Source organism: Lactuca saligna, chromosome 1, assembly GCF_052625555.1.
Source record: "Lactuca saligna cultivar CGN05327 chromosome 1, ASM5262555v1, whole genome shotgun sequence".
In the NCBI taxonomy this organism is placed as follows: Eukaryota; Viridiplantae; Streptophyta; class Magnoliopsida; order Asterales; family Asteraceae; genus Lactuca; species Lactuca saligna.
In genome coordinates this window covers 73,370,150-73,385,024 of record NC_136417.1, presented here as the reverse complement: position 1 = coordinate 73,385,024, position 14,875 = coordinate 73,370,150, and the positions used below count along the sequence as shown (strand labels likewise).

At 33.4% G+C, this 14,875-nt stretch overlaps 1 protein-coding gene across 5 annotated transcripts; it reads left to right on the top strand.

Moving 5' to 3' along the window:
• The first annotated feature begins 327 nt into the window (after nucleotides 1-327).
• LOC145039955 (disease resistance protein RUN1-like) lies at nucleotides 328-5,801 on the top strand. 5 transcript variants are annotated; one of them, XM_078987952.1, is made up of 6 exons: nucleotides 328-1,002; nucleotides 1,116-2,247; nucleotides 2,351-3,692; nucleotides 3,789-4,383; nucleotides 5,007-5,071; nucleotides 5,599-5,801. In XM_078987952.1, the coding sequence occupies exons 1-3, from the start codon at nucleotides 866-868 to the stop codon at nucleotides 3,452-3,454; spliced, it is 2,373 nt and encodes a 790-aa protein (XP_078844078.1). In that variant the 5' UTR covers nucleotides 328-865; the 3' UTR covers nucleotides 3,455-3,692; nucleotides 3,789-4,383; nucleotides 5,007-5,071; nucleotides 5,599-5,801. The 5 variants fall into 5 exon arrangements, with proteins under 5 accessions (XP_078844078.1, XP_078844086.1, XP_078844094.1 ...); XM_078987960.1 differs by having other exon boundaries at nucleotides 5,321-5,670; XM_078987968.1 differs by lacking the exon at nucleotides 5,599-5,801 and having other exon boundaries at nucleotides 1,116-1,840; nucleotides 2,060-2,247; nucleotides 5,007-5,272.
• The last annotated feature ends 9,074 nt before the right edge of the window (nucleotides 5,802-14,875 follow it).

Below are 14,875 nucleotides of genomic sequence, written 5' to 3'. Positions count from 1 at the left end.
TAATCAAATCTATCTATTACATAGTCGATCCAAAAAAAATAATTAAATATCTTCCTACTATCATCATATCCATGTCAAATGTCATATGATGACATGTGTCATATTTAATTTTCTTTAATAATATTTTAATCTACTTGTCACAAATGGGTAGAAAGATAATTACAAAGAAATTGTAGGAGGATATTTAATTTCTCCAAAAAAAAATTACTATATACTAGTTCGGGTATTATCACTATTAAATTTTAATGAAAAATAATCTATTGCAAAATATAAAATTATAAAAATGATGATAACGGAACATTGGGGTCAACGTCAACTGTCCAAACAAAATTGGTCCCATGTTTCAAACCATCTTGGTACATCCATAAATCTGGTCTCAAATCACGCATAGCTTCTCATAAATCAAAATGACTGTTCACTCTAAATTCGCACAAAGATCTTCATCTTCTTTTGAATTTGAAGAAGGATCTTCATCTTCCTCGGAACTTCTAGAAGGACCTTCATCTACTTCATCAACTCCTGGTCATACATATGACGTATTTTTAAGTTTTAGAGGTGAGGCACTCGTCATAGTTTCACCGATCACCTTCATAAGGCCCTCAAAGCTAACTTAATCGAAACCTTCTTGGACGATGAAAAAATTGAAACCGGGGAAGATCTGAAGCCGGAATTGGAGACGGCGATTAAAGCATCTAGGGCTTCTGTTATCGTGTTGTCCAAGAATTACGCCACTTCCACATGGTGCCTTAATGAATTGGTATTGATTCTTCAGCAACGTAAGACATCCAGACATATCGTTTTCCCCATCTTTTATCATGTTGCACCCACATATATCAAGAAGCAAGAAGAAAGCTTCGGAGTTGCAATGGCTAAGCATAAACAGAAGATGGAGGCAGAGACCGATCCAACTAAAAGAAGTGAATTGGCTCAAAAGATCAACCTGTGGAAGGAAGCGCTTACACAAGTTGCTGGATTAAAGGGGGAGCATTTAAACGGCAGCCGGTAACCACTCTCTCTGTCTCATATGATGTGAAAAACTGGAAGTTAAATCTCCAAATCTGGTATATTAGTTTTGTAGATTGTGTTTTGTGGTTCTTAATAAAAGCAAATTTCAGGGGAGAGACGGAGTTTATTGAAGAACTTATAAAGGACATCTCCAGTAGATTACGCATAACCTCAAGGAGTGTTCTTCCACAGCTTATTGGAAGGGACAATTCCAAGAAATTTGTCACTTCATGGTTGAAAGATGCTGCATCTTCACATACAGCAGACATACTCACTATTTCAGGTATGGCTGGGATTGGGAAGACGACTTTGGCCAAATATGTCCATGCATTTCATTCTCATGAATTTGACTCAAGCAGCTTTATTGAAGATATCAGTGGCAAATGTCATAACCAATATAATGGGTTGCTTAATTTACAAAAACAACTTTGTGATGACATTTCAAAACCAAATTCAATTCAAGTTCATGATGCTTCAAGATATACCTCACAGATAGAGAAAGCAGTAGCCTGTAAAAAGGTGTTTCTAGTTCTTGATAACATTGATCATCTTGACCAGTTGGATGCATTACTTGGAAGCAAAGCTTTTCATCTAGGAAGCAAAATTATAGTAACAACAGAGTACAAATGGCTGACAAAGAGTTGTGCACTATTCAAGATGAATATCAACTCCAAGCATAAAACACTCTTGCTTCAAGGCTTACATGAGACTGCATCACAACAAATTTTGTGTTATCATGCATTCATGTCCTACAATCCCAAGGAAGGTTATGAAAAGGTTTCAGAAACGATTGTGAATTATTGTCAAGGAAATCCAATGGCTCTTAAAGTTTTGGGTAAGTCTCTACATGACCAAAATGTAGCTTATTGGAAGGGGCGCATACAAGGGCTAATGAAAGAAAAGGATTATCCTTTAAATAATGTATTGAGAATGAGTTTCAAGTCTTTGCCATACGATGATGATAGGGAATTGTTTAAGCATATTGCTTGTTTTTTTGTTGGAATGGATAGATATGTTACTGAAACAATAGTAAATGCATGTGGTATAAACACAGATATTGCATTCAAGGATCTCATCGATAGATGCCTTATTAGTATTGGGTGGAATAATGAATTGGTGATGCATCAGTTGCTTCAAAAGATGGGAAGATTCGAAGTACGTGAAGAATCACCTAAGAAGCCATGGAAACAAAGCCGATTATGGTGTCATGAGGAGTCACTGGAAGTGTTGAAAGAAAAAAAGGTAAGAATAAGATATCATATATACTTGTTTAGAGTATTTTGAATTGTCTATGTAGATGTATGTATAACAATTAATTTTTTTTTGGCACTTCCTTTCTTCTTAGGCTAAGGAAAAGGTTATAGGTCTTGCTCTTGACATGAAAGTGCTAGAGCAGCAAAAGTTTCGTGAGACATTTGTGTTAAAAACAGATGCATTGAGTAAGATGCATAAGATGAAGCTACTACAACTCAATTACGTGCAAATCAATGGGTCTTATGAGGACTTTCCAGGACAATTAAGATGGTTGTGTATGCATGGGTTTCCTTCAAACTCTATACCTCAAGACTTAAACATGGAGAATCTGGTTGCTCTCGACATGTCATATAGCAAAATCAAATCATTTGGTATTTGTAATAGTAATCAACAACAATTTGAGAGTACACAAAAGGTAACATATCTAAATTTACCCTTCATTCATGTTAAGTTGATAAAACTCATTACTCACTGGTCACTCCTATTTTCTAACATATCTCCATTTCACCAGTTGACTGAATCATCCTCAAAAGACAAAACGTTGCTTAGATCATTAAAGATTTTAAAATTAAATTTCTGTAAAGAGCTTCAATGTCTGGGCAGCTTTGATGAACTACCATCACTTGAGAGATTAATAGCTACAAATTGCACCAGTTTGCTGGAAGTTTGTGAATCAATTAAGACATGTATCGAACTTGTCCTCATTGATTTAAGATATTGTGAAAAGCTTGAAAAACTTCCAACAGCTATAGACATGTTAAAAAAGGTTAAAACACTATTGCTTGATGGTTGTAGTCTTAGTGGATCAAGAATCGAGACTGGGAATATGGATTCACTAGAAATGCTCAAGGCTAACAACACTGGCATAAACACAATAACCTCTTCCTCCACCATTCCTGAGGCTACACCTATACCAATTAATTTGGATTTTACAGCGATTTCTATACCGAAATCTTTAGTAAAATTGTCACTTGCAAATAATAATTTGTCCACTGAGTCCTTTCCCATAGACTTCAGTTGGTTATCTAAGTTGGAAGAACTATATTTAGATGACAATCCTATCATTTCCCTCCCCAATTGTGTGAGAAGCCTTCCTGTGCTTAAGAAACTTGGTATAAGTAACTGTAAAAGGCTGATGTCAATTGAGCATTCTTCCACACACACTAAGAGAGTTGACACTGTATTCGATTTATAAACCTTCTCTAAGAAAAGTTGTATTTCTTCCAGAAATGTCCCCACTCCGGTTACTAATAGAGTGGAAATCATTTGCACCTTCATCTTTTGAATTTGAAGGCATGATCAAAGTCCAACCGATTGTAGCTGTTGAGGAAAAGTTGTTAAGTAGTTTGGGCTGGACTAAGCTAGACTTCCTTAACAAACAGTGCATTGAAACTCCTAACTTGAATAGAGAATCAGGGAAATCTGAAATCCAGGTTTGATCTAGAAATCTAGTTAATTATATGTATGTATATTTGATTTATGGTAATTAATTAATTAAGGTGGTTGTAATTTGTATTTGTATATGCTAGATGTATCATCAATTTGGAATATTCAGCACAATTTATGGAGCTGAAGATATGCCGAGTTGGATTACGGATATAAGCCAAGGGCAATCAATATCATTGACAATCCCATCATCTTCTAAAAACCTCACGGGATTAAATTTCTGCTGTGTACAACACATGTTTCTATTTCAAGAAGACGATTTCTTCTATTTGCCAATGATGATAATTACTAATAAAACAAAGTCCTACACCTGGATGTATCAACATTACATTGACAAAGTGAGTGTAGGTGGGGAGTTTTTAGTACTATTAAGCCATTGGATGTTTGGAAAGAATGAGATGGAAGATGGTAATGAGGTTACTGTTACTGTAACAGAGGAACCTGGACAAACTAGGGTGGAGTGTGGGGTGAGTTTTGTGTATGATAATGGAAAGACTGATGAAGAAGAAGAAAATGTGTTGGGTTATTACAAGTCATGGAATCATATCATTGGTGGAGATCTTTCTCCTTTTGAAACAACAACGGGAGAATACATCTTAAACACCAGGCGATTTATGATGCATGCAGATGAAGTGAATTATGATCATCAATTTGTTGGAGAAGACTCCAGCTTTAAAGGTAGATTTCATTTTTATCAAGTATTTTTATTGTCATGAAGTATAATCCAACTATATTCATAATGATCCGACCCATTAACTAATGAATTGTAATCTAACCTTGTTCCAGTTCCTAGTAAGAAGAAATGGGTTGACTATATGTTTGACTTGCTAGTTGACCTCTTTAGTGTTGTATAATAATAGCCTTAGATGGGGATATTCTTGTCTTACATAGTTAGGTAAACTTCTTTAAGTAGATGGATACTGGGTCATTTGTTTTATATAAGTGGATCATGAGCCATTCATTTTCAATCGATGGATCATAATTAACAAGTTATTTGTAATAAATGGACTATAGCACAAATTGATCTTATTGGCCTCTGAGTTAAGAGTTTTTTTAGGCTATAAAAGTTAAAAGTTATATTTTAAATTTCTAAATGGATCGATCCCACATGAAACATGGATCAATCCAAGACCCAAGTATTGTTTTTGTTAATCGATATTGTGAGTCACAAAAATATATCAGAATGGAATATGGATCTAGATCAAAACCTAACTCAATGAGGGACCTAACTACAACTACTTTGTCCAAATTGATGTATGTGAATGATAATTAATGTATTCCTTTTTATCTGTTTTCATCAGAACGAATCGTGTGGTTTAGAGCTTTATCCCAAAGGAAGTCTCACATACTTGATTAAACTCGGGAGGTATGTAGTATCAATAAAATGCACATACATGACACAACCAAATATGTTATCATATTAAAAAATAAAAAGGGAAATTCCTGGGTTATCAAGTCTTGCCATCACTTATGCTTCTTTATTAAAAAAAAAAAAAAAAAAAAAAAAAAACTAACTTTTTTATGGAAATTTCATAGAATGGAATAAATTATTACGGCATAGGATTTCTTTTTAATTTTTTATTCTTCATTTAGTTAACATTTTTTTGTCTTTTAGTTATTGTACTCAAAGAACAAATGTACGAGTTGACAAATCTAAATATGAGCAACACAATCAACAATATTCTTTCTTTGGTCAAGCTACCTAACTTCTCTCAATTATTTGCGGATTTCTTTAAATTACTGTGTGCTACATTCAATCTCATCAACAAGGTTGTGTAAATGTGTACTATAAGTTGTCAAACATCTTCATTGTCATCTTTCATTGTAGTTTTTGACTCTACCTACCTCTATCATATCTTGCTATGGTTTCTGATATGATATGTGTGTGTGTAGATTCAAGAGGTTGATTGATCAAAGTGATTTGTGGACTTCATTTGTTGAAAGACACTAGGTTCGATGTGTTCATGCTTTAGGAACCACAATCTATTTTTTGATTTACTTTTTGTTCACGAAATGTGTGGTATCTGATGCTACTAAATGCTCAAGCATTCTCATCACTTCATATGTTTGTTTTGATCAAAATCATGATTTATGTTTCTTGATGAGTGATAACTACAAGATGGACTAATGTCAAATGGTTGGTAATATAACCATTCAAAATTGTTAAGCTAAATCCTGGTCTTTAACCGAGAAATCAAAAATATCAGACACAAAACTAGAATAACAAATACTTTTCTTATAGTTACAAGAAACTGCATTTAAATATAACCACTTGTGATGGCCAACGCTTGTTGTAGCGAGTTTATTAATCATATATTTTTTTATTGAATAAAACGATTACTTGTGTAATTTAAGAGAGATGACATATTTATTAAAATACATAAGAAGTAATTATAGAAACCGAGTGTCATTTTTCACATTTTCACTTTTGTTTTAGGTTATCTCAAGTGTGAAATTTCGTTAAAATATAAATAAAATCAAGTATTAACAAATTTTGTAAAAGCTAGGCTAAAATTTTGGACTTTTCACATAATAGCCACTAAAATAATAAGAACGCTCAAACTGGATCTAAATAGAGAAGATAGAAGCCATTTTGTGAAAATATCTGTTACGTTCCAATTTTCAATCCAAAATTTATATTTTTTATTTATTCAAAAAATTCGATTACATCAGAGTATAATTACATTATGCAGAAACATGATTGCGAATGCATGTATGTATAGTCGAGTCTTGCCCTTCTCATGAACCGATGACGTGCCTAAAAACATTTATAACAACTGGGTAAACGCTAGACTTAGCAAGGTCTCTAAAATATCATATATTACAAAACATATGCATTCATACATCGAGTATCTAGGCTCATAATCACTTAAGTTGTTATTATCGTTATCCGGCTCATAATCACTTAAGTTGCTATTGTCGTCACCTGAGTATCTAGGCTCACAATCGCTTAAGTTTCTATTGCCATTATTTAGGCTTACAACCGCTTAAGTTGTTATTGCCATCAACTCACCCTTGGCCTTTAGAATAAAGTTAATTTGCCCACATCTTAGCCTTCCGCACGAAGCGGGAATGCCTCAGCCCTTAACCGATCACATATACAATTAACATTACAAGCAACAACCTAACAAGTCTACCGATACAGGCACATAAAAACTACACTATGTGATCTACTCTACTGGCTCATAACATATATGGATATATACTGGAATACATAATATAGTGAGATGAACTCACCTTGACAATGACTCGGAAGATTGACAACTATCTAGGCGATTCTACTGGCGATTCAACTGGCGGATAACGCACCGAACAAGTATTAACCTATAATACTTTAACCTATTAATTCCTATGACGATCTAACGATCTAGTAATGAAAACTAGATCTTTCACTAATCCCAATGAATACCGAAAGTTCTATCAAATAAGGATTAGTCAGACCAGACAGTTGGGATGCAGAAGCATTTCAACGTATAGCCTTTCTGAAATCCAACAACCAAGCCAACATGACCATTCTAGACACCTCTCCCGTAAGTAGATCAATCGGTATTATGACTGGATTTACTGACGGATCTAACATTTATAGGTTCCTAATGATGACTATAATTATAATCATAAATTATACGGAAGCAGAGTAAGTCTAGTCCACTTACAGAGTATCCTAGATGAAAACTGGGATCTAAGCGGGCAAAATACTGACTCGGGATTTCCTACTCGAAGGCTACTACTCAAATGAGTGCTTAGGGGTGTCGCTTCATGATAAAAACAAAGGAAAAAGAGCTAAAACCGAAGAACTATCGAGAGAGAGAGGCTCTAGGGGGTAACGGGTGAGGAGGTTATACGACATGAACTATTTATAGGTGATTTTTCCAAGTGTGCATAGTGCATCTGGTGTGTGCATCGTGTTCTTTTGCGACGTCTCTTATCCCGGTTCGTACCATCTGTTGCAATATCGGTTGTCAACTCGTGTAATACACGAGTCTGTAGCCTAGTGATTTATTAACTTCTTCTTCTTCTTCTTTTTTCAATTTTCAATGGAAATTGCATAAAAGGGAATAATTTATTATGGCATAGGATTTCTTTTTTATTTTTTATTCTTAATTTAGTTAACATCCTTTTCTTTTAGTTATTGTACCCAAAGCAGTTCATAATTAGCTACATGAGTGTAAGGGATGGAACCTACATTTTGTGTCCTAGGTTCTTTTTGGGCTTTATTTGGGCTCTGAATTCAGTTTATATCTTTGTGTGCAGATTCATGATTGGACTTAATTCATTTTGGCTTATTTGGGTTCGATGTGTTCATGCTTTAGGAACCGTGATCTATTTCTGCTTTACTTTTTGTTCACGAAATATGTTGTATCTGTTGTTACTAAATGCTCAAGCATTCTCATCCCTTTCATATGATTGTTATGTTTCTTGATAAGTGATAACTACAAGATGGACTAATGTCAAATGGTTGGTTATATAACCACTCAGAATTATTATGCTAAATCTTGACCATTAACCGAGAAATCAAAAAAATACTCGGACACAACTAGAAAACAAATATTTTTTGTACCATACAGAATTGCATTTAATTATATAATGAGGGGAATAACATGGTATGACACCCAACTTTTATTATTTTCCTAATTTAGGTAACCTAGTTTTTTGGTCTAGGTTAATCAACATATTCAAGATTATGTTCGAAGAAAAAATTAGGGAAAATAACTTACTAGGATAATTAACTTTTGGTTTTGTTTACATTTAGGCAATTTTTTTTATATACATTTGACCATTTGACTTGTTATATGCGAACATATTTAACAAGTTAAAAAGTCAAATGTGTAAAAAAAAAATTGCCTAAATGTGAACAAAACGGAAAATTAGTTACTCTAGTAAGTCATTTTTCCCACTTTTAATGGCGATTTTATTATTTATATTTGATTGTTTTATTTTTTTTCAAACAGTATTTTTTAAGTATCCATAATGATTGATTATTTATCCTATTTATAATCTTTTAATTTGACAAATCAATTTTCTACTAATTTATTTTTAGCAAAAACTTACTTTCATAATATCCTAAATATTAATTAAATATTGATAAATTCTAAAAATTACTTTTTACTTAATGATTATGTTTTTTTTTTTTTGAAATATTTTATATAGCCTCTTATTTTTTTTTCTTTTGTTTTTAAACATATACAATATTTTTAAAGTAAATAGTATCTAACAATAAAATTAAATAAATTAAATATGTAATAATAAGTATGGAGGGTCTTTAATATATATATATATATATATATATATATATATATATATATATATATATATATATATATATATATTTATATATATATATATATATATATATATATATATATATATATATATATATATATATATCACAGCAAATAAAAAAAAAGTCTATATAATATAAATGTTTTAAAAATATTACAACTTTTTATACTTTTTAAGTAAAAGTTTATAAACTTTTTTTAATACAACGTTTTAAACTAGTATTTAACGAAAGTATTTTAAAATGTTATAAAAAAGTATTAAATTGTCATACAAATTCTATGAAACTTTTTAAAAATATTGTAAAATAAAGTTTAGAAATAATTATACGAAATTTATAAAAAATTTGTATGAAAAAAAAAAATTAAATACTTATAAGAAAAAATTAAAATATCTGGAAAATATTTAGTTTAAAAGCACTTGTATTAAAATTATATGAAAGTATAAAAAAAAGTTAAAAAAAATTATAAGCAAAGTTTAAAACATTGTATTAGAAAAACCTATAGGGAAAAAATATCATAAAAATATTGTAAGAAATCATAAAAGTCTTAAGAAATTTATAAAAAAAAATTGTTCACATTTAGGAATTTTTTTTCTTTGTACACATTTGACCATTTAACTTGTTAAATGTGTTGACATGTTACCATTCTCACTTGAAATAACAGATGACAATGATAATATGTGAACATATTTAACATGTTAAATGATTAAATGTATACAAAACAAAAAGTTGACTAAATGTGAACAAGATGAAAAAGTAATTACCCTGACAAGTCATTTTCCCAAAAATTTAAGTGGAAAAAACTTTTTATGTACAGGTCGGATTGTTCAAACAAATTCGATTATATGACCGACCGGATGTAATGGCTCTTTGAAAAAAATAGAATGTTTCCTTTTTCAACCTAACTTTATTATTGTTATTATTATTTATTTATACAGTTGGATTCAATAGATTGATATACATTGTAATGAAACATTCAGAATTTTATGAGTCGAAATAAATTGGATTTTGTTGCTAATACTTTATTTTTTGCTTGTTTACTTTTGTTTTAGTGATTGTGTTAATAGAAAGCATCTTTGGTTTGATTGTGTTAAAGCCTTCCATAATCTCACTCACATCGATGGAAAAGTTGTTGCTAAAAAATCCATTATGTGTGGGTGGTTGAGTATTTCCAATATTAAGGAAGAGTTGTTAGGTCGTTAGTGTCTCTTTGGATGGTATTTTTAAAACGGTCTTGGGGTTAGGTGACAACATGTTTTAGAAAGATGTTTGGCGTGGTCTGGCTGATGCCTTTAAAAGGCAAATTTCCTAACCTCTTTGTTGTTGATTCTAACAAAAACTATTTGATGAAGGTTAGAATCGTGCAATGAGATGTTTCGGTTGTTAACTTTCAATGGGATTGGCTGAGGGCACTAAGGAGGGGTTGAGAATTGAGACAGCTAGAGGAGTTATTGAGTGATGTTGCTGCTTTCCAGTAACTAGTAACTGGTCCTCCTAAAAAATGTCGGTTGGGGGATGGCTCAGGGAAGTTTTCTGTCAAATCGCATAGACATTGATGGCAGTCATGGCTTTTGATGGGGCTGATTTCAACTTTACTTGGGTTAGGTGGGTTCCTCTTAAAATCAATTGTTTCGTTTGGAGACTTCTCAACAAACAAATTCTTGGTTGTTGTAATTCTGAGTCGGAAAGGAGTGTTGATCACCTCTACTAGGTGTAGCCTTTGTAATGAAGATGAAGAATCTGTGGATCATGTTTTTTTGGGTGCGGTTATGCGAAAAATGTTTGGAGTTGGTTGGAGCCGTGGTCGGCCTTGCTGTCTTTGATCCCGAGTAAGGTCTCAGAATTGCTTACGGTGTTCAAGGCTCTTGTTTTCTTGAGGAATTCCCTTATTTATTCTACCATGTGGCTTATTTTGGAGAGGCATAAGCTCGTTGGTCTCCAAGTTCTAAGCATTAGCTCTCTCAAGACGACGGATACTGTAACGCCCGTAGATCCAGACTAGTCAATTTAGAGACGATAAGCATCGAAAAATGACTTTTTGATGGAAGATTAATTATAAGGATTAATCTTAATCAAGTTGTAGTATATGTCTCAAGGTTTCCGAAAATATAAAGAACGCTGAAATCCGAGTTATAACAAAGAAGTTATGACCTGTCGAAGTTTCGCGACAAAACTGACACGGTGCCGAATGTCGTAAAAAGTGAGTTTTTGATAAAATACTTTTTAGCCTTGGTGATCTAAATGAAACTCGTAGTGTTCGTTAAACCGAGAAGTTCGATAAAAAGAACGCCCAAATCTGACTTCGTATGAGGAAGTTATGATTTTTCGAAGTTTCAGCTTAGCAGTAGACAGCTAAAAACTCGAATTTTAGATCGAGTGATTTTTAGCCGACACAACCTAAACTAGAATCGAATGTCTCGTCATTAGTAGCACAACGGTAGTCGGATGAAGAAGTTATGAATTTTTAACGGATTTCCTGTCCCGGTCTGTTAAAAATAATAATATAAAAATTAAAGTCAAAATTAGCCGACGAAGTCTAAACGAAAGTTGTAGAGCGTAATTTTACCTACTCGTGCGTATAAAGAACGTCAAAAACGGAGCTCGTATGCGAAAGTTATGGATTTTAGAAGTTTTGGCGCGAAAATCGAGAAAATTCGCATAGTCACGTTTTGCCACGGCACGTTCGCTGAAAGAGTGTCACGTGTCCGAAATTGGTGAGTCATGCGAAGCCACATGTCGCCTTCCCTCGCATGAACAGTAGCCGCGTGTCGGATTCTGATTCGACCGAAGGGAGGCCCAATCCGAAGCTCGCAGCTGGACCGAGCCTCGCACCGCCTAGCCTCCGAGCCTCACACATGGACCAGTAGACCTCGGTCTAATCAGCAACTGCCACCGAGGCCTTCGCACGTGCAGCCACCTGCGGACCCTCGTCTGCGGACCCCACCACCAGAACCGACTTCGGACCCTATAAATACAAGGGGTATGCGAACCCTCCCGGGTACTTTTGGGATTTTGCCACTTTTAACCCCTTTTTCCATATTTTCTTCACCTTAACCTTCCTCGAAGCCCCGGTATCGACTCTAACCCCTGGAATACGCCACGAAGTGCCCGAGAAGCCTGGAAAATTTATCTTTTCGGTTTCGAAGCCCGACCTTTCGCAGAGCCCGGTTTCTCAATAAAACTCCTGGTTTTATTAGAAACGATCGTTTTAGGAAACGAATTGCTGCCCAATTTTCATTAAATCAGGTGAGTGTATAGTCACTTTCACCTTACACATAGATATGAAGTATTTACCTTAAAATACGTGTTATGTGTAAATATATTAATTGTTTATTTGAGGTGACTGTTGAATTGATGTTTTATACAAGTTTTAAACTGTATATATATTTTTATCTACAAATATGTTGGGTAAAACATGGATAGATGAACTAGATGATGTGAGATGAAATAAAAGTGATGAGAGGTATCGATGTTTAAGATGATCTAGTCATCTAGCAGAGTATAGACAACGGCCACAGACTATTTTAGATAGTCCAGTGGAACGTTAGTAGACTTGTAATCGGTACGTATGTTTGAACTATATGTTCATAAAGTGTTCTTGAACTATATGTTCCTTAGGTGTTTTTGAACTATGTGTTCATCCGTTAGTTCTTCTTTTTGACACTATTACGTGTCGAGGTACGGGAGCGTATGGGAGTACTTTATTAGTATTTTTCCCTATGCTTTTATTTTGAATAGCTTTGGAGTCTTCGTTTCTTTTGTGAAGTGATCGGACGAGCTTCATGAGTCAGTGTTTTCATTTCCGATGCCGGATAGGGGTGAGTCTGGGGGTTCAGACCACAGCCTAGGCATTAGTCAGTGTTTTCATTTCCGATGTCGGATAGGGGAGAGTCTGGGGGTTATATACCTCACAATATTCAGACCACAGCCTAGGCATTAGTCAGCGTTTCCATTGCCGGATAGGGTGCGTCTGGGGGTTATATACCTCACGATATTCAGACCACAACCTAGGCATTGATAACTACCCCTGACTTAATTGTCTTGTGGTTCTTTCTTTTACGAACAAAGGTTCGTGGTTAAACTTATTCCATTCATTCGATATCTTTATCGATCCTTGTTTGCTGCTAGGGGATTTCTGAAGCAGTTTCGTTAGTTGGTTGTTCATATCGATCATTTAGACTAGATCTAGTAAGATCACTGTATAGGATTAGTATGTGGGGATCGATATTGTTAGTGCCTGTTGTATAAACCTTGGCGACGATGTGACTTCGTGCCCATTTGACATAAATTGTTGAAGGAAAACAATGTTGTCACCCCAGTGTTTGTTTTATTTGACATACATTGCTGAGAAAGCAATGTTGTCACCCTTTGACATAAATTGCTGAGAAAGCAATGTTGTCACCCTTTGACATAAATTGCTGAAGAAAGCAATGTTGTCACCCCGTTGGTGGTCTTATTTGACATAAATTGCTGAGGAAAGCAATGTTGTCACCTTATTGGTTGTTTTATGTTAGGATGTCTGGTTTGACATAAATTGCTGAGGAAAGCAATGTTGTCACCCCGTTGGTTGTCTTATTTGACATAAATTGCTGAGGAACCCCCGAAGCAATGTTGTCACCCCTAATGAAAATCCTTAGGCTAGGTCCCTTGTGATAGTTGTTTTAGGGACGTAAGGTGAGGATAACGGGAATGGGTAATTAGGGTTAATTTGGTTGATTGATTGATGTTTAAGCATAATAAATTTATGTATTGTAGGTTGAAAACCCTATATGCTCACCAGGCTTCCAAGCCTGACCCACTCAACTTTTTATATTACAAGTAGTGGACCCCGAGCATAGTCGGATGATGACGATGAGTGATTTTGGATTATAGGCCAGTAGTTGTAAATAACTGTGTAAGGCTTATAATGTCTTGTTTATGCTTTTGATCTGTATCGGAACATGACATCCCGATGTTTTGTTATGAAATAAAAATATATATATTTCTTAAAGAAAGGTTTTGATAAATTTTTATCATGTTTGGTTTTGGGAACAAATTCCACAACACTTTTAATCAAATGATTACTCTGATTTTATTTTAAAAAGCATAAACGAAATCGGTCTTTTCTGGCCGTGAAATTGGGGATGTCACAGATACATCCAATCTTTGGCTTTGAATTGAATTAAGCATAGGTCAAAATTTAATGTGTTAGATTGGTCGGAATGGTATTGCTCCCCATTTATTTAAGTGTCTTTTGTAATATGTTTTGTGCTAGCAACTTGCCAATTCTTTTAATAACTAGGTGAATGCGCGCGCGTTGCTCAGAAACACCTATATACTTGAATTCTTTACAAATATATGTTTTTTTTAAATATAGCAATAACGTTGTTAAATTTGATATAATAATTCGTGTACTAAATTGATATAATATATTGATTATTTTGAATTATATGAAAAATATATACATCTATTATAACTGTATAATCTCAATCGTTTGAATGACTTCTATCCGTGAGTTACACATGAATAAAATTAGATATAATATATAGTTTAATGTTATAGTTGTTGTTATTCTTCATTAATTTTTTAAAATTTATTTGCTTAATGTTTTAATTTCTATCATTATAATTATTTAAAACACCAAACATTATTTTTTTTTATTTTAAAGGTAACAATATAATCATTTATATAGAGTTATTTTTAACTATTGTTATTGTAAATTATTTTAAGCTACTTATTTGAAAATTTTTATTGATTATAAAAATATCTTTAGGAAATATTTTAGTTAAATTGAGATTACAATTTAGTTTTTGCATTTATCACTTTTAACTATTTACAAAATATTCTTTGGTTTTTAAGTGAAAAATGAAAATTATATTTAAGTTGACATGATAATGTTATATTTAAATTAAC

Excerpts from the sequence above, each read along its gene's own strand:
- LOC145039955 (XM_078987952.1), top strand. The coding sequence starts at position 866 with ATGGCTAAGCATAAACAGAAGATGGAGGCAGAGACCGATCCAACTAAA. Across the intron at positions 1,003-1,115 it reads GAGCATTTAAACGGCAGCCG|GGGAGAGACGGAGTTTATTG; the intron begins GTAACCACTCTC and ends AGCAAATTTCAG. Across the intron at positions 2,248-2,350 it reads AAGTGTTGAAAGAAAAAAAG|GCTAAGGAAAAGGTTATAGG; the intron begins GTAAGAATAAGA and ends CTTTCTTCTTAG.